The sequence below is a fragment of the Astyanax mexicanus genome, chromosome 7 (genome assembly GCF_023375975.1).
Source record: "Astyanax mexicanus isolate ESR-SI-001 chromosome 7, AstMex3_surface, whole genome shotgun sequence".
Taxonomy (NCBI): Eukaryota; Metazoa; Chordata; class Actinopteri; order Characiformes; family Acestrorhamphidae; genus Astyanax; species Astyanax mexicanus.
In genome coordinates, this window is record NC_064414.1 from 22843641 (window position 1) to 22869681 (window position 26041).

Sequence of the window (26041 nt, forward strand, 5' to 3'; positions counted from 1 at the left end):
ACTTTTAGATTTCTTGACACTTCGGTTCTGTCCCCAGCACTGCAGTAACATTGTAAATTTCCCAGCTGTGAGAGTAAGAATGTCACTGATGTAATGAGAATATAATAGCTTAATAATGCTATTTTAAACCTTTTTTAATAGAAAGTCACTTTTAATTAAGAATAGTTAATTACTGTATACTAATGTATACAGTTTTTCTTCTTCACCTGACATAGTCTCTCATACATGCTTTATCCTGGTCAAGATCCCCAAGGGTCCACAGGCTACTCAGAATCAATGGAAGCAAGGCAGGACTACCCCCAAAAATACTCAAATGCTGTGATCTACAAGCACTTAGCTGCCACTTATTAGAAACTTCTGTATCTGTTCATGCAGATAACTTTAAGACTGCAGCATCTGGAACAGAATCCATTAAGTTAAAAATGCAAAGTTTCCCATATTTTAATGTACTTAATCAAACTACACTATACTAATACTAACGAATCTCCCTGTTAAGTGTGGTGGAAGCCTTTATATGAAAAGGTTTCAAGAAAAAAAAAGTTTGTTCTCAAAGCATCTTTAAAGTTTTACTCTACAGTTTTTAATTGAAGAACCTCTAAAAGTTACTCAATGAACTTGTACTTTTTACAGTGTATAATAAAGCATGCATTAGGTCAGTGTCCTTCAAGACCTGCCAATGTCCACAACATGCTCAAAAAGGCATACTGCAATAATATATTACATTATTTCTAAAACACTGTCATAATATCTGCCACTTGTATGGTACAGCCAATGCATAAATCCGGCAGTACCTGGACAGAAGCAGCAGCCAGTCTAAGGTAGCTTTTATATATATATATATATATTTATATATATATATATATATATATATATATTTATACATATATATGTGTGTGTGTGTCAGAAACGCAGCAGCAAAGCTTTGTTTAGCATCCTAGTTCTTTAACATAGCCTAGATGTTTCTAAGACTGTAAATAAGGCAGTATGGAGGAAGGGGGCAGCCACAAATCACATCAGGCATTAATCCCACCATCTTACTGCTCAGATTTCCCCCCATAAAAGTCACCTAAATCAGTTCAACAGTGGCAGCCACCAACCACCAGCCCATAATTCAGCCAAGGGTGTTGCTGTAGGGCGTGGGGTAGCAGAACTTAATGGGAAGTAATTAGGGGTGTCACGATCTCGATATTTTATCGAAATCGAATCGAAATGAGGTCACGATCTCGAGTATCGAAGTCAAAAAGAGGATCGACGATCCCTCCCGCGCGCGCTACGCAAATGGCGCGGCACCAACACAGCGCATCCTATTCATTTAAATAGAGATAGCCACTGCATGAGCGCAGTCGGCGGGAGTGTGATCACTGTTTTTATCTGTCCAACGGGGGAGGGGGAGGGGGAGGGGGAGGGGGAGGGGGAGGGGGAGGGGCGCGCAGGTTTTGTATCTGTATCTAACGGAGGGGTGGGTGCGCGCAGGTGAGAGCGTGTGAACTCGCTGAAATGCGTGTGTCAGTGTGACTTGAGAACACTGACTATAGATCACAGTGAGGTGGATTAAAAATCTTAAACTTATAATTGACTACACCTGTTGCTTTCCATTGAATTAAAAAAACATCTTTCTCTCAGATAAAGTAAACACAAGCGTGTTTCTGACTAAAATAAAAGCTTTTCAGGAGAGATATAAGTTATGTGTAAATATTTATAAGACAATACCCACATCACTTATCTAACCAGCCTGTACTGATTTCTGCCCCCCAATAATGCTTTCAATAACCTCTTGTAACCCCTGGGAGCCAGGGGTTACACTCTAATAGCCTTTAATAGTCTTCAGTAGCCTTTAAAAGACTTACCTGGCGGCCGTGGTGTGTCCACTAAACTCCGTAGTTATAAACATCCTGAGGTTAGCAGCGCGCTAACTGACCTGTTTATAATGTAATCCGAGCAGTGCCTCCGTGTCGGCTGTTCTAACCTGCTGCTGTTAGCTGCTTGGGCTGAAAGATGAACTGTAGTGAGCTGTATTATCCGGTTAGTGGGGTTAAAACCTTTATTTGTTTACAGAAACAGTAAAAACGGACTGGCTGGGCTCTGTAGCCCGTGGCTGGGCTGTACTGAAGTAGTGACTGAGTGAAGAGAGCGGGGCTTGTGCTGCTGCTGCTAGTGGTTGGATGAAGAACTGCAGCTTCATGTAATGAGCAGTTTCACCAGCCATCCACACACAGCTCTGATAAACTGCTTGTTTTAATAGTGCACACTGTTGCTACCAAAAAAAGTCACTAGATGGCATTACCATATATATCTTAATAAATAATAATAATAATATTTATAATATTTATAATAATAATAATAATAATAAATATATTATTTAAATTTTATGAGGCATAAAATAATAAAAAAAACAAGAAAATCGAGAATCGAATCGAATCGTGACCCTCAAATCGAAAATGAAATCGAATCGAGGATTTAGAGAATCGTGACACCCCTAGAAGTAATTGTGTGTAGACACACCTGTTAGCGGGTGCGTGGAGGGTAGGATGTGGGAATCAACAGGTGGAGAAGATCAGTGATGGAATGTGGTGTAGATCACGTTATTACTATTATCTAACAGGGGCCAGAGTTCAGTAAGAAAACAGCTCTGGGGAAAAAACTGTTCCTTAACCAGCTTGTCTTGGTCAGGAATAAATCAGAAATCAATGTTAAGGTGCTGTTATGTTTTAAGCTTTATTTAAAATTCCAATATCTGAATATTTTCTTAGTAATTAGTAAGTAGATCATTGCTCTTTAAATGGGTGTAATCATTCTAGTATGTATTTTAATACCACAGTTAGTTCAGAGCCTGCAATATAACTGGCTGAGAGGCATTTTATGTGTGACATTATTAGCCGGTAATGCACTGTAACCGAAGCTCTTCATGTATTACTCCGCTACATACAGGTAACCTGTGATAAATTATATTATTGGGGTTTAAGGCACTTTTTTTACAATGATAATCAAGCAATAATAAGCAATAATTTATTTAATAATATAATTAAGGCCTGTGGCCTCGTGCCTACAACCGCAGCACAGCAGTGCCATTATTACAGGTTATAGCACTCCCTTTTGTGTATTATTGCTTAATTTTCATTTTAAGGAAGTGCCATAAAATCCCAATAATAATCAAATTTATCACAAGTATTTTTGTAACAGTATTTTATTCTTAAAACCACATCATCTTATAATGTTTATGACATGCCACATGTCATGGGACATGACTTTTGCCAAGTCTTAGAAAGACCTGCAAGATACAGTATGTGTGTGTGGGGATTCCTGCAATAAATGTTGGATGTAACTTGTACCAGAGTTGCTTGTCACTGTTCAAATGGGCAATCACATGAATGCTGTCCACTGTGGGAGGTAATGGCTTTATCTATGTGTGACAGTGTGGACTGAGGAATGTTGAATGCCCGCCCCCCCGAACTTTAGAAATTAACTGTCCCGTACATCTAGAACTCTCAATCATGAACACCACATGTGACCACATGACCAGTGTTCAACTTCACTCACATGTTAAAACCCGTCCTATGAAGTAACAAGCTGTCCTATGAGGTAACAATTTATGATACATGTACATACTATTATCCTATAGCTTTTAGTATGTCCAAAGGTATCCATGGGGTACCAGGGAAGCAGTGAAGGTTTCCCTCCAAAACCTTTAATAGGAAAGAGTTGTAGTATCCAAGTTTGTGATCCAGAGCCATTTAATCATCTAACTTCAGTACTTGACCTGACCAATGCTCCTCTTGTGGCTACATACAATCAGATGATCACAGCAAAGGTCTAGTGGGAAGCCTTCTCAGAGGAGCAGCAGCTGTTCTTGATGCACACAAATTAATACCTGGAAGGAATATTAAGAAAAGCAGACGCCACCTCAAAATGAGAAGCAACGATGGAAGCGTGGGCTTGAAGTACAGGTCCAGGATCAGCCAGCATCAGTCAGACATGGGCATGATGTGACGTTTAATATAACAAGATACTACCATCATATTACCATCATTGATCAAACATCTTACAGGCCATGCTGTATCAGTAAAGCATTCTCTCTGTCCTCAGTGTCAGTCTATGAGAGTCTGTGAATAAGAGCATATGTCTGGATGTCTGTGTGTGTGTGCATGTCTGTAGGTGTGTGTGTGTGTGTGTGTGTGTGTGTTTGTGTGTGTGAGATGTGAACCCCAACCATCAAAAGCTTGCAGGTAGAAACATGTGACGGATACTGGTTTGAATACAGCAGTCACTTACAGACAGACAGACAGACAGACACTCTCACCTATACATACACCAACACATGGGCTCTCCCAAAAGCCTCTATGCCTATTTACATCTATGTAGTAAAGAACTACAGTTAGTCACACACACACACACAGAGGCACTCCCCACACACACTTGCACACACACACCGGTATCCACCAGCATAATCTGACAGAAGCCATGCTGTGGAATACTACAGCAGCAGAGCCCACCCATGATAGAGGAATCAGTCCCTGGAGACACAAACACACTCTCACTCTCTCACACTCACTCTAGCATACCCACACACACACACATACGCACCCAGACACACACACACACAGCCAAGCCCCTTAGTTAACCGAGCCCCTGAGAGCAGCCAGGCACTTACCCCTCTTCTGCACCCAGCCTTCTTTGACGATGGTGACATCGCTCATGATGCCTCTGTCACGGTGTGCTCTCCGCCGCTACACGCCAGCTCCAGAAGGAGTGGGGAGGGGTGTGTGTGTGTGTGTGGGGGGGGGGAGGAAGGAGGAGGAGGAGGAGGAGAGGAAGAGGGGAGGGGTCAGCGTCTCCCTCACTCACTCACTCTCTCCCTCCCTGCCTGCCTCTCTGGCTGCCTGGCTGGCTGGTGCTCTCCCTCTCTCTCTCACTCTCACTCTCTCTCTCCTTCTCTCCGTCGCTTCCCTCCTCGCTCGTCCGCTGGTTCGTTCCCTCGCTCAGTCTCTCTCTCTCCTGTCGAGGAGGCTGTTATGGAGGCTTTCCCCTCCTTCCGACGCTTCTCTCTCTCTTTCTCTCTCTCTCTCGCTTGCTTGCCCGCTCTCTCGCTCGCGCACACGCTCTCTTCAGACCTTCCCACTCCTCAGCAGTGACTCAGCCTAGAGAAAACACACACACACACACACACACACACACACACACACACACAAACACACACAAAAATGGAATGCGTGAACTTTTCATTCTCATCCCCCTCCTCCCCTCCCAAATTCTTACCCAACCGACAAGCGCAAAGCTGACAAACAAGCCTCCCGGTTCCATCTTCTCCCCCATCTTCATTCATCTTCACCCCCTTTTAAGCATTCAATTCTAGCTTACTTTACCCAATTTAGTCATTTCCTATTTCCCACCCACTAGTCACTAGTAGACTGGTATCCCCCCTTACCCCATCACACGGTGCTGCCGGTGCCGGGAGGGTGAGAACATGGGGAGAGTATGGGTTACCTTCAAGTCATGTGAAGCACCACCTATTCAACATCTATTTGAACTACTTTTTTTTTTAATGCAGCATCTTTGGAAAGCTTAACACGCTTGGAGGAGAACACTAATTGCCAATTCCTGTTACATCAGCTTACAGACCATCCATCTAGGACTCATAAATCAGGCCTCACATGAACTCAGGGAAGTCAGGGAAGCAGTGAAGCTGTGATCTCTAGAGTCTATAGAGTGATGGAGCTCCCTCCAAGACCTTTAATAGGAAAGAGTTGTAGTAAAGTTTGTGCATCTGTGCTGCCAGTGCCGGGAGAGTGAGGGCAGGGTGAGGGAGTCTGGGCTTCCCTCTAGTCATGTAAAGCACAACTACATCTATTTGAACATTTTTTTTTTTTTTTAATGCAACATCATTGGAAAGCTGAACACGCTTGCAGGAGAACACTAATTGCTTATTCTGTTACATCAGCTAACAGACCATCCATCTAGGAGTCACAATCAGGTCTCACATGAACTCAGGTCACCTTCAATTCATGTACACTGACCAGTGTTTAACCTTATTCACATGTTAACACCTCATATATACAACATATACAAGCGAGGTCCTTCCACAGAAACAGCTATTCCATGAGATAACAATTTACGATAAATGTACATACTATTATGCTACAGCTTTTAGAATGTCTAGAAGAGTCTAGAGTCTACAGAGTGATGGAGCTCCATCCAAGACCTTTAATAGGAAAGAGTTGTAGTGAAGTTTGTGCATCTGTGCTGCCAGTGCCGGGAGGGTGAGGGCATGGTGAGAAAGTATGGGATTCCTTCAAGTCATGTGAAGCCCCACCTATTTGACACCTATTTAAACAACTTTATTTCAATGCAACATCCTTGGAAAGCTGAACACGCTTGGAGGAGAACACTAATAGCCAATTCTGTTACATCGGCTAGCAGACACTGCAAAAAAGCTGCCGTCCTACAAACCAGACAGGCTAACTCTGGGTTTCCCAGCCATGGATGGCTTTAAAACACTTCCCTACCAGCATTCTCCTGATCATGCAGCCAACGCTAAGATGGTTCCGCCATTCAGAAGCCACCATGATTAAGGTTTACATTTTGTTAAGTGTGTTTAGAGTGCAATGCCACATATGCATCTGGATAACCAGACTTACTGCACGTTTCACACTGCTCTGTTTGAGGGCATGACTAATATCAATACCAAATTATATCCTGGTGACAGTCACATTATTAGACATTAAATGGTCACTATAGAGCCTTGTACATTCATTTTTGCCACTTTTACCTTGACTTTCAATTAGAAAAATTCCTTTTTTTTCATTAAAGTTGATATTTTGGAGATGCAGATGTTGCCATGACAACAACGATATATTACACCGTTTTCTTTTTTGTTTATATACATATTTTTAGCAGTGTTTCCACAACATAGATTTTTGTTGTTACTATTACTGCCGCAGTCACTTCAGAATTTTAATAAATGTCACGAAATCACAATTTAAAAAAAAACTGCTGAGAGCTTTTTATTTGAAAGGTTGAAAACAGTTAATGGAGGCTCTATGGAGTGAGATAAGATAGACAGGGAGAGGAAAAAAGAAAGAAAATGTAAAATAAACTAGCTAACACTAAGCTCGATATTAGAGTTTTACAGTTGTACCAAAAAACATTTGTACCACAGAAAGCCACAGTAGATGACATCATTTGAAATGTATGTAGTCTTAAGATAAATGACAAACGTTAAGGAAACGTTAAATCAACTAACATTACTATCTTAGTCTGATCTTTTAGCTCAACAACAGACAGTTTGTGAAAACCTACTAAATAGAATAAACTATAGTGTGATAAGTGATGCTAAGGTCTGTCACAATAATTGCAATATCGATTTATCGTACAATAAATGAACATGACCACAATCATTTTTGATAATCATGATATCATCTATTGTGTTTATTTGTTTGTGTATGTTTGTTCACATATATATAACAGTGAACAGTATTTTAGCCAGTCATTTTAGCCAGTATTTTACAGTGTAGACTAAAGTAGATGAAGAAATAAGAAGAAGCATTCCCAAACTAATTATAATAAATGACTAATTTAGGTGTTTGATTGTTTATTTATATTATTCTGTTATCATTATGTCAGTGGCATTGAATAGTCTTTAAATGCCAAAACTATATCGCATATCGCAATAATTTCTGGGACAATATATCATCCACAAAAATTTTTCTTATCGTGACAGGCCTAGTAATGCTGAATGCTTGTCTCTCTCAATTCTCAATTCTCATATGTCAACTCTCAAGCCTCATAGTCCAATAAAAAAAGTCTCAATTTATGTCCTACCTTTATGTCCAAAGGTAGAATGGAGCCTCTCTGGCTTAGGTTAAGTTTTTTTTATCTATAAAACCACTTCATTATAGTGTTTGGTCTGAATGCTGTCACATTTTAAATGAAGATAACTTTCTTTAACATAACTTATAAACTAATGCCCTCAGAACATAAACACCACAGGAGTGTGCACTTACCACTGCATAAAACAATCGTGGATAAATACTTTTTTTTTTTAAAAGTACTGTTCTCTGGACTGCCAGTTACTATTGACATTGCATCGATATTAGGTATGTTAGATATGCTGTATCTTCTCCTCAGGCACGCTTAATATGGATTATTACTGAAGGTTTAGTGTAAAATATAAACAGAAACTTAGTTTTGCAGCTGTGTCCTCTCTGCTACTCCCACTGGTCAGTTTTTAAATAAGAGAATAAGCTGCGTTCAACATACATTTGTATTCAAGCTCCACAACTATACGCAAAGTGCTCAAGCCTCTATGGCCCAGCTGAGCTAAAGCTAAGGGACCAAAACTCAAACAGCGCTGCCCTGAAGTAGATGAGAAGATAACCGTGCACTCTGCTGAATATGCATACTTCACCTTGTGGACACGGAATAGTAAGCTGACCTTTTGACTTGTTGAACTTTAACTAGTGACCACAGGGCCGTGTGGTGGAGCCGTGGTCAATAAATGTGTTGTTTTCTTATTAAAAATCAGAACAACATACAAAACTACATACATTTTCAGGAGTGAGGGCTGAATTCTATGTGATCAGTACTCCCACTAGCCTAATCCACCAGTTCCAGCACATACATTATTCACAGGGACATTATTCACAGCCTGCAGCACTGAGGCGTTTAGTGACTTTTCTTTTCCTCTGTAAAAAAAAATAAAAGTGTGTTTTGTGGCACATTTCCAGAAGATAACACAGTTTACACTTTAAATGACTGTAGTGTGGCACTGCTTTACAGTGGAACGTAAAAACCTGGATTAACACTCGAGGAAGCCACCTTTCCTGCTGCATACATAAGCATGTAAAATATGAGTGTTTAGCTGTTTGACGATGCCATCATCAAAGCCCTGTGGAAAATATAGGCTACTTACATCCTGAATGCTAAAATTCATGCTGTTTCAAAGGAAAACTTTCACAGACATGCTGCTGTTTCAGTGTAAGCAGTACTTCCTATGCCACGCATGTTAAAAACCAGGAGAAAAGACCAGGTTTACGCATAAACATTACAGAAAAATGTAATCATAGCACAAAACTGATCCTATAAACCAGAGAAGTTACTTCACAAAAGCAGTGAGAACATGAGTTCAGAATGCCTCATGTTTTACTATACATATTAAATTAATGTGGCCTATTAAAGTAAGCTATTAGCCAAAAGCTCATTAAAGACAGTCAGGTTTTACTATGAGATAAACTAAAAAAAAATAAGAGACCACTTGATTTTATCAAATATAAACCACCACAATAAAATCAAGAAGAAGATGGATGATCATAAGCCATTTTTTGCACCAGGAGTGAGTAGCATAAAGTTATCCAAAAGCAGTGTGTAAGACTGGTGGAGGAAGAGAACATGCCAAGACACATGAAAACTGTAATTAAAAACCTGGGTTATTCCACAAAATATTGATTTCTGAACTCTTAAAACTTAATGAATATAAGTTTTAAAAAATATATATATATAAATATTTTCCTTGCATTATTTGAGGTCTGAAAGCTCTGTATTTTTTTGTTATTTCAGCCATTCCTAATTGTCTGCAAAAAAAACCTAAATGAGAATATTTTTATTTGGAATTTGGAAGAAATGTCTAGTGTGAAGTTTCTACAATCACTGATGGTTTGAAGAGTCAAAGTACAAAGTCAGTGCAGTGTTTTCCAGAAAATCTTACAGCACTTCATGCTTCAATCTGCTGACAACTTTTATGGAGATGCAGATTTCATTTTCCAGCAGGACTTGGCACACTGCCAAAAGTACCAATTGGTCTTATATTCAAATTTTCTGAAACATTGATTTTTGGGTTTTCATTGTCTTTAAGCCATAGTCATCAAATGGAAATGGAATGTGGTAAAATAACTGTTTCATCCTAGTTTAACCTTAATTCTTAAACTTCACACAGTGCTAATGCTAATCATCTGTAATATATATATATATATATATATATATATATATATATATATATATATATATATATATATATATATATATATATACACACTTCTGCAGTACCTCCATACTAGAAATGCCTGTTTTTTATATTTCCAAACTTTTGAATCATTAGTCCACAAACTACAGTTGCTTTGAACTCTGTGATCATAAAGCAACCCAGACAGCCTTTATACTGTAATATAGTGTTAATCCTGTTTTCAGGACTCAAATAATTCAAACACACAGTACAGTATTGATGGCCCATTAAATACTGTTAGGTCTCCACATCCAGAAAACCAACAAGATAAACTCTGAGGTGAAATCTGTTTGGTGACTTTATGAACCTGCTACGAGAATTTCCAGACTTACATTCAGACAATGATCTAACTGATTTTACACGCCCAGTTCACCTTACTCAGCACATGTAACTTCTTATGTAAAATCTTGAGTAATCACAGTGCTGCTGTTTTCACGGGGTCATCGCCAAGTGTCGATTTGTCTCTTTTGACGTGCAGAGCAAAGACTGACCCAGATCTTTCTGATCATGTGGAGTGTAAAAATACTGATCAGCCTTATGAAACATCCAATAAAAGTTCAATGATCATCATCTGTTCAAAAAGAGTCCTCATGACCACTATCATTCTTTTTCTCTAATTGAAAAAGCGTGGCTGGATGATGCAGCAGTAAGCTCTGGGTGCTGTAAGAATCTCCACAAAATCTGGTACACTAAACATATACATTAGAGCTTCTTCTTAAGGATGAATAAATAAATTAAAAATAAAGGGATTAAGAGGTAGAGTTACGTTATTGGGAGAAAAACAACACCTATTAGAATATATCTACTATTTTAAAATGTTCAACTAAACACATGGATACTGCTAAAAAATCATATAAGATACAACATATAAGCTGTGGAAAGGATTGATTAACTGACTTTCACTCAGAAAGTCAACAAAAAATCTAAATAGGAGTCTCAAAACCTCTATACTATTGTTAAAAGCAAACAAAAAAATCTGAATTGTCTATTCTGATTAAGCAAAACGAGAGAGCAAAAGAACAACTTAAGCAGGAACACCATGGGGTCCAATATGTTCTTATATTATTCCAAAATATAAAACAGATTTCATTATTTGCAGATTGCATATATATTTTACACTTCAACACCTGTCCAGTGTTGGTGCTGTTTTGAAAAATACACACATACAAACCTGCCTGTCATGTAGTTGATGAACAATTGAGAAAACAGTGTCAGTACACCTACATTCATACTGTTTTTCTTCTGTTATGAGACTTTTAAAAATAAAATTGAATAAATTAGGTTGTTTTCTTAAATCTTCTTCAAGTACATGGCAGAAAAGGTCAGTGCACTAATATGGCTTGAACAAAGAGTATGGTCCATGATATAACTTTAAATTTACAGAACTTTGTTTCTTTAAATTAGCAGAAAAATTTCAGATTTACATTCACTTTATGTGCAGGTTATCTAAACTGGCTTACAGTTTAGATAACTCAACAAAATGTCATTTGAACAAGATTGTCAATGTAAATGACTTAGGTAGGAGCAGACACAAGAGAAAGTCAGTAGCGTCTCTTTTGAGAAAGCAAATAAAACAAAAGGAAACACTCAAGCAGGAACATACTCTAGGTCAATCTAACCTCGCCGAAAAGGTCAGCAAACCGCCTCTTGTAGGTGAGAGCCTACAAAGAGCAGCATCAATGCCGTTAATATGATAAAGGTTCAGCATGAAGAGGATCAAACCAGCGTCAATGAGGTCCTTGTTCTTTTGATTTGTAGTGGGGAAGGTCAGCCCGAGCTCTTTGTGGCATCAGACTGGAATGTTCGGCGGCGTTTCTAGAATCGCTCACGTATCAGGGGCAAAATAAAAGGGAGATGTTGAGATAAAGCTGGACTGGGTTCAGCTCCGGCCTCCAGGGAGCCTTTAGTTACTCTAAAGAGAACGCTCGTTGTTTCTCCTCCAGCTCATGTACTTCCACAGACCTCTTTGATGCGATGAATGAATTCATGTTTTCTAGAGTGGCAGCTAAAAAGTGTGTTTGCTGCATCTCCTTCCAGCTCCAGCGTGAACGTTTGGAAAGGTGAATCAGAGGAAGACGAAAGCTACAGCAGCAAGGAGTAGAGGAAGTCATACAAGGTAAACACACAAACGCGCTGAAGACGTGAACTTGGATGAGCCTCTTCCCCAAGGATGGGTAAGCTCTTGGAAAGCCCATTCACAGTAGAGCGTACTAGCTGTCCGTGTGCATCATTCAAAAGCTATCTACCTTGAGTAGAGTGGAGCTCTGTGAGCACAACACATTTGGAGCCGTCGCACACCAGCACCTCTTATAGCTGGAGACAGTTGTGACTCAGGCTGACGCACTGCCCTCGCTGTACCTCAAAGCAGTGGAGGAAATGTATCTATGGAGAAAATGCACTATTCTGCATTCTCTCTCCCTCTCCACCAATTCTCAAAGCATTCAACCATCATTCCTCTCACACTCTAAGATAGACAGAAAGCTCCATTCCATTGCTATGAAAGACCTGATTCTGTACATGTAAACCTGCAGCCACATAGCCGCTGGTCGCAGATCCTCCAAGCTCAATTCTCTTGTGGAATTTTCTGAGAGGAGCATTACTGAAATGATTATCTCATTTCTCAGCACCGAAAAGAACAGGTCAAGCATCATCAGTCAGCATCAAATGTAACAAACTGTCCAAAACCCAATCCCATTTCACTCCCCTGCTTTTTTTTTATTTTTTATTGTGATACAATATATTTATTAAACTTACTTAAATACAGTGGTATGAAAAAGTTTGGGAATCTCTGATAATTTTCATGATTTTCCTTTGTAAATCATTGGTTGTTCGGATCAGCAATTTTAGCTTCTGGTTAAAGGTATTTTGTCATGAATATGATCATTCTTCTTTACAAATCATCTCCAGTTCAGTTAGGTTTGTTGGTTTCTGGTCATGAACAGCCCACTTTAAATCACACTACGATTTTTTTTTTTTATAATATTCAGGTCTGAGGACTGAGATGATCATTCCAGAACGTTGTACTTGTTCCTCCGTATGATTGCTTTAGTAGATTTTGAGCAGAGTTTAGTGTTTAGGGTCGTTGTCTTGTTGAAGTATCCAGCCCCGGTGCTTTAACTCCAACTTTTTCCACTGATTCTTAAACATTTTTTTTGAAGAATCAGCAGATATTGACTGAAATCCATGTGACCCTCAACTTTAACAAGATTCCAAGTACCTGTACTGATCACACAGCTCCAGAACATGATGAACCACCACCAAATTTTACTGTGGGTAGCTTTAAGTGTTCGTCTTGGAATGCTGTGTTCCTTTTCCGCCATGCATACCGTCCTCCAAATAACTAAATTTTAGTTTCATCAGTCCACAGCACCTTATTCCAAAATTCAAATTCAAATGTGCTTTAGCTTTAGCATACCTAAAGAGACTCTGTTTGTGGCTTCTTCTGCATTACTCTCCCATACAGCCTCTCCTTGTGCAAAGTGCCCCTAATAGTTGATAGAACGATGCAGAGTGAAACCATCTGCAGCAAGATGATGCTGTAGGTTTTTGGAGCTGATCTGTAGGTTGACTATGACTGTTCTCACCATCCTTCTCCTCTGCTTATCTGAGATTTTTCTTGGTCTGCCACTTCAGGCCTTGACTAGAACTGTGCCTGTGGTCTTCCATTTCCTCACGCTGTTCCTCACAGTGGAAACTGACAGCTGAAATCTCTGAGATAGCTTTTTGTATCTTTCCCCTAAACCATGATGTAGAACAATTTGTTTTCAGGTCATTTGTGAGTTATTTTGAGGCTCCCATGATGCCACTCTTCAGAGAAGATGCAAAAAGGGGAAAATTGCAGTTGGCCACTTTAACTCTTTCTCATAATTAGATTGACCTGTTTATGTAGGTCAAGGGTCAATGAGCTTACCAAACAAATTTTGTGTTCCAATAATTAGTGTTTAAGTTATTCAAATCAATAAAACGTGTATCCAAATTTGTGCACTTGCCTAATTTTGTTTAAAGAATGACTGCATACTTTCTGTCCTATAAATCCTATAAACTTCATTTCACTTCTCAAATATCACTGTGTTCTTCTGCTATATGATGTATTTGTATGAAATCGTTGATTTGTACAACCAATGATTTATAAATTTAAAAAAAATCATGAAAATGATCAGGGTTGCCCAAACGTTTTCATACCACTGCAGTTGGCATAGTGGATAACACCACCACCACACAGTCACCATTATAATGCATGACTAAAAGCTTATTTATGCTCAACATCAACATTTGTCTTTATTCCAACATATTCTCTGAAAGCTTACAGATGCACACAAAACTAAGCAACACTACAGGAAACTGTCAGGGTAGTGTAGCCAATAGTTTAACCCAAAACACAACCACTGCCATGTGGACACAAAGAAGTGGCAAATTCTATCCACAAACATTTGGACATACTGAATATTACATACATATATACATTTAAATAAGGCAATATCATCAGTTACAGTAATTGTTAGCCCACTAGACTCATTTTCATAACAGTCATGCCTTTCTAAAAATATGTAAAGCTTCTCAGATTCGGAAAGTATGGGACGAAAATAGAGTTTATAACTGCAGTTAAAAATAACCCTGAGGAAATATTCCCATTTGTAAACATGTTCCAGTAGAAAGGCAAGCTGTAGCTGCTGACTGAAGATCCTGCGTTTCCTTCACTCCGCTTTTCTCACATCAAATGTCAATATCAGCAATATGATAAACTGCAGAGAATCCACTGTATATGCAGCGAGCATCCGTTCAACAACCTGGCAGGCCTGGAGCATTAATAATGAATACAGTAAGCAGTAATCTCTCATTGTGTTCAGATAACGTGTTTTGGATTACATGCGTATCTGACACAAAACATGGCCAGTTCTATTCACTAAATTTACTGTGGTGTAGCTTATTGATTAAATGATGGAACTCGTGTAAACTCATGTGCAGCAGAAATAGCTTGGATGTAGCAATATTAGTATTGCACCTCTTAAAGGTGTCCTTCCGATAAAATCCACTTTTTCTTGTTCTTTGTGAAATACAGTAGGTCTCTCTGAGTTGTATATGATGCTGCATATGAAACTCTTCCTCAACCATTATTGTCTGCAGTAGCGATTAAAAGAAAATGTTTAGAAAAACGAGTTGATCAGGAAAAGCACTGTCTATGTCAACTCGTGAATTAGTATTAATGGCTTCGCCCACCTTGGCTCTCGACTGCCCACAGGCAGAGCTAAAGCCCAGAAGGCACCGTCTCGTCAGATAGGAGCTAATAGCACTAGAAACAGCATGGCAGTTTGTTCCTGTGTTATTTGTGCAAATAACAAATCAATGTTCTATGCATTTCCCAGTAATTCAGAGCTAAGGAACAAATGGTTAGAATTTGTCTATGGAACACCACCAGCGATGAGCAATTGAGAGTGGTAGGTGTGTATTTTTAGAACAGTTTTGTTTACATTAGTTAGAAGTAAAAATTTAACACATAGTTTTGTTGGCTGAGCTGCAGCAGAGCCGCCCAGGCAGTTGGAACAAAACCCCAAGGTGGTTCTGGACCTGGACTACCCATCTCTGTGTGTAACTATAGGTTTACATAGGATCTCCGGTGGAATTTGCATTTTACAAAGACTCTAAGACTAGGTCAGGGGCTGAACTGCACTTAGCAGGGCATTACACATGTTGTAAAGTAACATATGACATTGCAAAGACTGTTATTAGTGTAAAAAGTCTTTATTTTAAAACATTGCAGAGAAACAGAAGGACTACAGTCTGTAATTAAAGAGCTACAAAACGCTTCTACAGGTTCAGTGGATATAATAGTGGTCAAATTATATCAATATTATGCTTAATTGTTGTATTGTCCCAGAAATACCTGCGATAACTGTGATAATGACAACATAATAGCATAATAATGCAATTACACCTTTTTAAAGAGCAATTTAGACTATTAACTATTTAAAGTGGAGTTGAATTGCAATGGATATATGTTTAAATATCCTATATAAATAAAATCAAACATAAAACTGCGTTTAAACAAACTCAACATATCAGCTCGCCTCTGTTAATGAGATCTCCTGGGTAAAAAAAAAAAACATAATAGGCAATATCGAGATCAGCTAAAATATAAACAATAAGAAAAATAAGGTAAAATCTTAATGATCCTGACAGGTTTAAACTGGTAAAAACAGAGCTTGTTCTGATCACTAGTTTGGAAGATAGATGGGTAAGGGATTTCCCCACAGCAGCAGCAAGTCTATCACAAACATCTTCACACAGAGAGGCAGGCCCAGACTCTTAATGAGGCAGCCAAGGGCAAGAAGAGAAGTCCTACGGGCGGCAGGTAAGGTTTTATAGAAAGACTTCATATAATTATATATTTATCACTTTCTTAGTAGAATAAGAAGACTCCACTGAGATTAACTACAGCTATATAGATCTTTCAGGTAGCAGATTATGAATAACGGTCATCACTCTCTAAAGCAGTAACTGGTTTCAGTTCACTAATGCATGTAAATGCTGCTTCAAACCAACGGGAACCTGTGGTCACCCAAGTTAACGAGAAAATGGCACATTGTTTTTCTTTTCTGCAGTGGCCAGGGCAACTGTGGTTACTGTGCTACTGAGCTATTGTGACAAGCCATGAGGCAAACCATGTGACCAACACTGAACCAGTAATGTATGATCAACAAGAGTAAACTGCAGAGAGAAGAGCTGAGAGGGTTAAACTAGTTCAATGGATTAATGAATCAAATCAAATTTGCCAAGTCCAACAGCATCATATGTGTGTTCAAAGTCAGGAACTATAAAATGTGCTATATTTAAATATTTAAACATTTCTATTAAATTGTTTCCTTGAAGTCTTTTTACACAAGTTCATTTTCACACAACCATTTCCCAACCTCTTTCTATCCTACTGAATTAAACAGGCTGACTCTGGTTTATTAAAATTGACAAACACACACTGAGCCATAGCTTAATTAAAATATCCTTCTAAAATCTAAAACTGGATACAGATGACAGGATGTTCTGCTACATACAGGTTAAGTTGAATATCATTGAAAACTTACCAACACCAGCAGATGACGTGTCTCCCCAAACCATCACTTTACCATCAGTAAATTTTACATTTCATTTAGTAATCAAGGGAGCAGAGTCAGGAATCAGGAAGAGTGGAGAGACACATAGTCCAAACTGCTTGAGATCTAGGGTGAGGTTTCCACCAATCAGTGATGGTTTGGAGAGACATGTCATCTGCTGGTGCTGATCCACTGTGTTCTATCATTTCGAAAGTCATTGCAGTTTTTTCCCAGAAAATCTTACAGCACTTCACGCTTCCCTCTGCTGACAACTTTTCTAGAGCTGCGGATTTCATTTTCCAGCAGGACTTGGCACACTGCCAACACTGCTAAAAGTTCCAGTTTGTTTTATATATAATTCTAATTTTCTGAGACACTGAAAATTTGGATATTTGTGGCATACACTTGGTTTTAAATGCGTAGATATAGCACAGTTGATTCAAATATTACATAAGCCTCTACATGAGTGTCAAATTTGATGTTTAAGATTTAGATCTGATAAAAACTTTAAAATCTTCCCTGGTGGGTGTAAATACATAGAAGTTTAAACTTCCACTGATTTCATTAGGGATGCACCGATGAAAGAATTTACATCCGATGCAGATATCTGATATTACACATGTACATATGTGAAGATGCCAATGCCAACATACACGTTTATTATAAAATGAAGTAAAACTTAATTTAAATCAATTCATTTTAAAGTAGTGTGGCCAGTGTTGACCAACTGTAATAGTGCATCCAGTATTGCTTGGTGCTTTTCCAGCATACAGTAAATACTTCAGCAAGTATCGGTTTGAAACATCAAGCCAATAATTCTAAAAATGAAAATATTTTTCGGTACCGATATAATTCTGATATGATTGTGCATCCCTAGATTTCATTGTTTCAATTTCATTAGAATTCAGTCCACAACCACCATTTTACCACCCCCTCTCTCTTTAAATCACAAAGTACAGTATGACCTTAAAACTACAAACTGTTTCAGTTTACCCAATTAATGTAAATTCTGCTTCAAAACAAAGGGAACCCGCAGACTCTCTAAATGGATCTGGTCTGCTGCTGCTCTCCCCAGAGAGAACATTAAACACACGCACATAGAGAATCCCCTCACCACCATAACTGACTGTCTTAAATATTCTACAGTACAGAAATTCAGCCTCGCAGGCAACAAGCAACTGCAGCACAACTTCAGAAGCTGATAAAGAGTTTTTAAAAACCCACTCTGAAATAAACCATTAAAAATGCAGCAACATCCTGGAGGCCCTAACTCACAAACTACTGCAAATACACCAAACATATTCTTATACAAAACACACAATTATCTACTAAAGCCAAACAATGACTGTCTGCTAAGTTTACAGTATAAATGTTTCTTTGTTTCTTAAAAGCAAGATTAATCACAGATTATTCAGACAAAAGAAAATAAATTTTCTGTTGCAGAAATTTTTAGACCTCCCGTCATAAGGCATCTAGTCTAATAATACAACCTACAGTATTGTATCAGAGTATTGTAGTGTGTCAGCTTAGGGCTAAGACAACAGTCCCCAACCCTGACCCTGGAGGCACACTGTCCTGCACATTTTAGTGCTCTCCCTGCTCATAACACATTTAAACCAAACAACTGACTCTTTAACGAGGGCAAGTCCAATTCTTTAAGGAACTTTAAGAGTTTCTTCAGTTTGAAACTGTAAAGAAACCCCTTAAGGTACTTTGAGAAACGCTTTCAAGAGTTCCTCCACAGTTTCATTCTCTACAATTAGTGGGAAATCCGAAATTCTGCAAGGCAAAGAGCCACAAAGATCAGGGTTAAAGACCACTGAGTGATTAGAGCAGAACACTGGGACACTACACTACACAATCATGGAGTGTTCTTCATTACAATATTTAGCTCTAAGGCTTTGCATTACACCAATCCTTTTTTTTAAGCATATGTTTGATATCATCTCTGCCTAAAAAACATACAAACTGCACATTTTAGTACTGAGAGAGTAAATAGCACTTTGCAATTCAATTAAGTACAGAACTTTCTGGATAAAAATCACTGTACTGGATAAACAAAAAATATTGCAATACAAATCGTCGCTGTCCTATGAAAAACACTTATCTCCATTTTTGTCGATTTTTAGTTTACTACATAATTTGAACATACAAACTTTCCCTTACACTGTGCCAAAATTTCTTGATGAACGGACCAATAGAAACTCTTCAAAATGACCTGAAATAAGCTCTTTTTACATTTACTTCCATTGAAAGTTGACAAGGTTTTTTCTCTCTCCTGTAAAGTTGCTGTTTTGGAGATAAGTGCTTTTCATTGGACAGCGACGAAATACAAATTATTGTGATAAACAGTTTATCAGGGAAAAAAAACATATCATTATAATGGCAGTAATTTGTATGATTGGTAATGTTTGCAGTTTATATGTATGCATTAAATATTCTGCACTTTAATACTGTGTTAGATTTATTATTACATTAAATTTTATTTTGTTATTTTAACTTTTATACTATATTATATATTTATTATATTATATTATATTATTTATTATATTATTTTATTATAAATCAGTGTCTTGAAAAGAGTTTTACAAAATAGAGAAAGGTTACAGTTTCTTTGTTTCTACTAAATGTTACTATTACTATTACTTCAACATTGATTTGAACATATATATTTTAATAACATATATTTAATATCACTAATTTTTAAATATTGTTATTGCAAAAATGCCCTCAAGTATTCTGATAATATTTAAGGGCCATATTGCAGACTCTTATTTTGCTGCATTAAAATATGTAGCTAAATATACACGGCACTACCGTACTGTATTGTTGTTATGAATTTGGTAAATCATTATCACCCTCATTTTTTGTTCATGTATATTTCCTGAACACAAAAGGTGTTTAGATTTTTACATATTAAGTATATCTGCAGAGTTTTTTTTACTGAATTCAGTCTTTTTTCAATTTTAATAATTGTAGAATTTGATCTAAATTGATAAACATTTAAATTTACACACACTTTAGAAAACTGTGCAGAGCAAAAGAAAAATTTCATACCTCAATATCAGTCTCTGGCCATAGTTTCTCCTATAGTTTCTTCTTCACAAAAAGAAAACTGGATAAATGAAGTGTTCCAACAGCCCCAGTCTTCCCTTCTCTAGCAGAGTGGCCTGGCCCAGTTTGTTTGCTGGTTTGCCCTTTACTTCTACAAGATGGATATGCCGAGGTTTCCACTTCTCCTTTCACTCTCAGCCCTGGACCAAATTACTTATCAAAACAAGCCAGCTAAGTTTCTGAAAGCCTCTGATGAAGCATGTCCTCATGATTGCTATTCCGTTATGTTTCTCCACATGCCTCTAAGGATGCACTTATGAATGGAACTAAAGCTCCTGTAATATGAAACCGCTTCAGGAACCTCTAGGGTTTCATTTAGCCAGGCAGTCAAATCTAATTTTTTCCAAGCATCCCATAGGTGTCTGCATAACGACCATGCTATATCTAAGCAGATCTGTTGAGTTCTTTAATGGAGCTCATCATAGAGAGGCACTACTGAATTCACAAAAAACAGCCATGTGACGAAAATAAACCCAGGAGGCTTTAAAAATGACTAAGATTAATATGAGTAATAAACACGGCATTTTAAAGAGCCCATATCAGGCACAGATTAACTGTCACCAAGCATGATACACATATTTATTCATGCAGTTATCTATTCAGCCAACTTGTTGCAGCAGTGCACATTATACAGACACTTCCAGCTGCTTCAGATAATGATTACATCAACCATTAAAATGGAAAAAATAATTTGAGTCTTGACCTGTTTTTGGCATGATTGATGGTGTGTCTGTAACCATGTGGCTTCTACATCTTTCAGCCAAGAGCAGAAAGCTGAGGCTGCTCATGGTAGTGCTGTAGATTAACAGACTACACGGATCTAAAAAAAAAAAAAAAAAAAAAAAAAAAAAAAGTTTCTTCCTCAAGTCTTGTGCAATCCCTGTCACAAAGCTTTGAACCTTTTTTGAGATCAATATACAGGGGTTGGATAATGAAACTGAAACACCTGTCATTTTAGTGTGGGAGGTTTCATGGCTAAATCGGAGCAGCTTGGTGGCCAATCTTCATTAATTGCACATTGCACCAGTAAGAGCAGAGTGTGAAGGTTCAATTAGCAGGGTAAGAGCATAGTTTTACTCAAAATATTGCAATGCACACAACATTATGGGTGACATGCCAGAGTTCAAAAGAGGACGACATGTTGGTGCACGTCTTGCTGGTGCATCTGTGACCAAGAGAGCAAGTCTTTGTGATGTATCAAGAGCCACGATATCCAGGGTAATGTCAGCACACCACCAAGAAGGACGAACCACATCCAACAGGATTAACTGTGGATGCAAGAGGAAGCTGTCTGAAAGGAATGTTTGGGTGCTAACCTGGATTGTATCCAAAAAACATAACAAAACCACAGCTGGCCAAATTACATCAGAATTCAATGTGCACCTCAACTCTCCTGTTCAACCAGAACTGTCTGCCAACCCCTGTAAGTTTCTACTCATTTTTAATTACTAAGATAGTACTTTTTATCAAAGTGTCTATTGAGTGTATATGCTTAATGTTCAGCATAAAGCAGTTTAATCTTAGCATACAGTTCTAAGTGTTTCAGCCCAGAGTGTTTCTGAACAAGGCATAATCCAGTATAGTAGCCAATCAGAACAGAGCTCATACACTTAAATAAGTCTTAACGTAACAGTAACCAAAACAGCATGACATGGTTATGCATGTCACCTCCAATACTACTAACAACAATAAAATCATATACAGCATTAAGAGCACGTGTACAGTAAAAAAAAAAACATCTGACCGTTCATATTTATGCCGCATGCCCACAACTGGATATACAAGAGATTAAGTCCCACATTATGACATGCTGTGTTCACATTATTATTAGACTGAAGTGACTTAAATCTGATCGTCTGTTTTAATGTAAGACTGATCACAGAACTGAAAGACACTTTCAAATGGGTCCTGGATCAGAATTGGTGAGCATGTGATATAGGGGTGAAATGATTACTTGAGTAATTTGAGTGATTCGATTTCAAAAATTGATCGAGTAATTTTCTGTGCCTCGAGTAATCGTTTATTCAATAAAAAAAACTTTGGGCGCGGTAGTTCGAGCATGGTTAGAACTGATAACCTTACAATTGTTGTTGATACTGTTTACAAACAACAATCAGTATTAAAGGACCAATAAGAATTTGATTTTCTATAGTAACTCGTAACATGATTCGGATGCATCACCAAACATTAAGCAAACATTCTGAGTTAAAGCACTGGCAGCTCTTATCAGCAGAGCTTCATCCAGTATGTTCTCATTTGAACTGTGCGTTACGTCATGGTAATCTGTGTAGGTATAAAGAACATAACACAAACAGCGGCTGCAACCATGGAAACAGGTGAGCTGGCTATTTTTCAGCTGAACAGGTAAACACTGAGCTTCAGCAAGGTTGCTAACCATAGCTAAGTTTTTAGTAATTTACCTCCCCTATGTTATCACGAACATAGTACCAATGAACATTTTGGACCTCACCATCATATATATTCACTGAGCAGTTAGACTTTCGTAACTTGCCAGTGTGTAACAGTGAGGTGAAAGCAGCCAACATGGGTGTCCTGTAGTAACCCCAGACTGATTAAAAAAGGAACAAGGAAACCAAGTAAATTCCAGACAAGTGTACAACCCTAATTTTGGAACATTGGGAGACTGTGTAAAACATAAATTAAAACAGAATAGGATGATTTGCAAATGCTGAGTGCACTACAAAGACAAGATATTTTAATGTTCAAAGTTCAAATTATTGAATTAATTCCATTCTTGTTCACAGCAGGTCTGGACTGCAGGACTTCAATAATTTGAAATGTGTACTAGTCAGATTACAGGACACTTTCTCACTTTGCACCAGTTCATCTCAGACGAGCTCTGGCTTAGAGAATCCGGTGGCGTTTGGGTGTTGTTGATATATGGCTTTCCCTTTGCACTTGCACTTGTAGATGGTGCAACAAACTGTGTTCACTAACGATGGTTTTCTGAGCCCATGTGGTAATATCCGCTACATAACGATGGAAGGGATTGTCTAAGGGATCAAAAGTCATGCGCATTCAATGTTGGTTTTCTGCCCTACCGCATACTTGCAGAGATTTCTCCAGATTCTCTAAATATCTTGACAATATGATGGACTGTAGATGATAAAATTATTTAATTTCTTCAACTGCATGTTGAGAAACATTGTTCTTAAACTGTTGGACTATTTATATTTTCTCACTCAGTTGTTTAATACTCTTTATACCCAATTATGACACTCACCTGTTGCCAATTAACCAGTTCACCTGTGGACTGTTTCAAACAGGTGTTTTTCGGGCATTCCTCAACTTTCCCCAATCTTTTGTTGCCCCCATCCAACTTCTTTGGAACGTGTTGCAGCATCAAATTCAAAATTAGTGAATATTTCCAAAAACGATTAAGTTTATTTGTTTGAACATTATAGGTCTTGTCTTTGTAGTTTATTCGAATAAATATAGACTGAAACGGATTTGTAAATCATGGTATTCTGTTTTTATTTATGTTTTACACAATGTCCCAACTTCACTGGACTTGGGGTTGTAGAATATAAGTCCTGTACAAGCATTAAACTGTAAACTGAGGTCACAAATGTTTTAAGAACATTAGACTGGCCGAACACTTCCATCACATTAAAACAGGAAGCAGCCTCTATTTGTTTATTCTGACTTAACAACATGACCATGTCCTGACCGTGTTATTTTTTGTCTTTCAGGACAGAGATCAGAAGCATCAGAAAATACACGACAATTCAATTTAGCTCAAATCACTTCGAGCTAAAGCTTCTCTGTGTCTTTACGATTCTCACTTCACGTCATAACTGGAGATGAATGAATAATGAGTGCGTGTGCAACATTCATTCAGCGAGTGTGGGAGAGTCTCTCACACACACACACACACTCTAGAAATTGAGATCACAAAACCAGAATGGAGGAAATGAAAAAGTTCTGAATGAATACTGCAGGATGTGGATGTCTGTGGTCTCAGAGGAGTTCCGCTAATCTGCCACAGCCATAATTCAAACCCAGACACTCTCTCGCACTCACGCTCATGTTTCTCTCTCTCTCTCTCTTTCTCCCTTGCTCTCTCACCGTACATTCACTTTAAAGAAAGCAGAACTGCATGCCCATGCAAAAATAAAGAAGTCATTTAATGCTTGGCTTGACTTTGATTCACGTTTGGTTTGCTGTCCTTTCTCAACACAAGTAAACAGACATCCTACAGAGAGCTGGGAATGATGTGTTTATGCAGAACACTGTGTACAGCACTCTCTGCTCTGTGCACTGATTTCCATTAAAAGCCTGAGAGAACAAAGATTATTAACCCAATTAATCTACGGTCTCAGCCACACACATCTGAGAACACAATATATATATATATATATATATATATATATATATATATATATATATATATATATATATATATATATATATAATAATTAAATAATTGATGCATTTTTGAAAATATTTCCATCCACCTAGAGAACAATACGCTTGCATGAGCACACTGAAAAATCTGCTTCTGACAAAAATAAAATCACTAAATACAAAACAGTCTGTACAACCGTCAATAACTTCCTCCAACAGTAAACACCCCACAAAATCAACTCCACCATTAGATCCAATACCCAACCAAACACTACTGTTTACTCAGCTTTATCAAATCATCTCACACACACACACACACACCAATACCTACAAATGTAACATATCAAATTTATCCCTCAAATAATAACTAATAGGGGTGGGCAATATTATATCGTATAAAATATATCGTGACACAGAAATATCATGATATTAAAAATCCATATCGTGATAATAGAGATGTTCTGTCTTAAAAGTAGTCTATTATTTACTGTGAAGCTTTAGGTTTATTTATTGTATAATTGTTTTAGTTTGCAGTTTATATGCATGCACTAAATATTCTGCAGTATTATTTGCTGAATTATATTATTTTATGCTATATTATTTATTTTCCCACTTTATGGTTATACTGTTATACTATTATTCTATATTCCTGAAATTAATTAATAATTTTTCTGTTTTCCTATATTGCCAAGTATATTGTTATCGCAAAAATACCCTGAAATATCGTGATATTATTTTAGAGCCATATCGCCCACCCCTAATAACTAATAAAAATAAAGCCTTAAATAGTCATTTGAAGAAAGGGGGTAGTGGTGGGCCAAAAAAATCTCCACACTGGAAAGTGTTTTATAGTAACCAAAAGTACCTAAACCGATGAAAAAAGTATCATTTTTTCAATTATAACTTCCACCTATTAGTAAACTCCTACATTCATTTTCAAAACAATCTAACTGACATTGCCTCTGAATTAACATCAGTTTTCTGGACCCAATAATAAAATTCTAAGAGATTCCACAAAATATGCTAAACTGTAACCAATAACTTATAGTAGTTTCTTCACTATGATAAATAACAAAATCATAGAGACAGGGTTCAAAAAGTTAAACATTCTAATTTTATTCATTTTAAAGTTTATTTATTCAGTCACAATCTTATTTAAAAAAAAACGTTTAGAGATAAGTGAGCAAACCGATGGTACATGGATGTGGTGTGAGAACCGAATAAAGAAAACAGTAAATGACATTTGTTGGGATGAACCAATTCGGGAAAGTACTGATGCTGATATACTTTTCATAAAAATTCCAGTATAACATGTTTGTGGACCTCCTCATTATGAACACTGTATATTCAGCTAATTTAGGTTGTGCTTTATTGCTGACAAAGATGTGCAAATGCGCACACACAGCTTGTACTAGACCTGTAGAGAACTGATGCCAATACATTAGGACTCTCTGGAGCAGAAAAACAAATTGCAGGCATGAGT

General features: G+C 37.7%; 1 protein-coding gene across 2 annotated transcripts in view; it reads right to left on the bottom strand.

Moving 5' to 3' along the window:
- Positions 1–26041, bottom strand: part of akt3a (v-akt murine thymoma viral oncogene homolog 3a) — a 179187-nt gene that overhangs the window by 148540 nt on the left and 4606 nt on the right. For both annotated transcript variants that reach the window (XM_007234678.4, XM_049481156.1), the window contains exon 2: positions 4649–5135. In XM_007234678.4, coding sequence (XP_007234740.1) covers positions 4649–4694 — 46 coding nt within the window. In that variant the 5' untranslated portion in view covers positions 4695–5135. The remainder of the gene's footprint in view (positions 1–4648; positions 5136–26041) is intronic.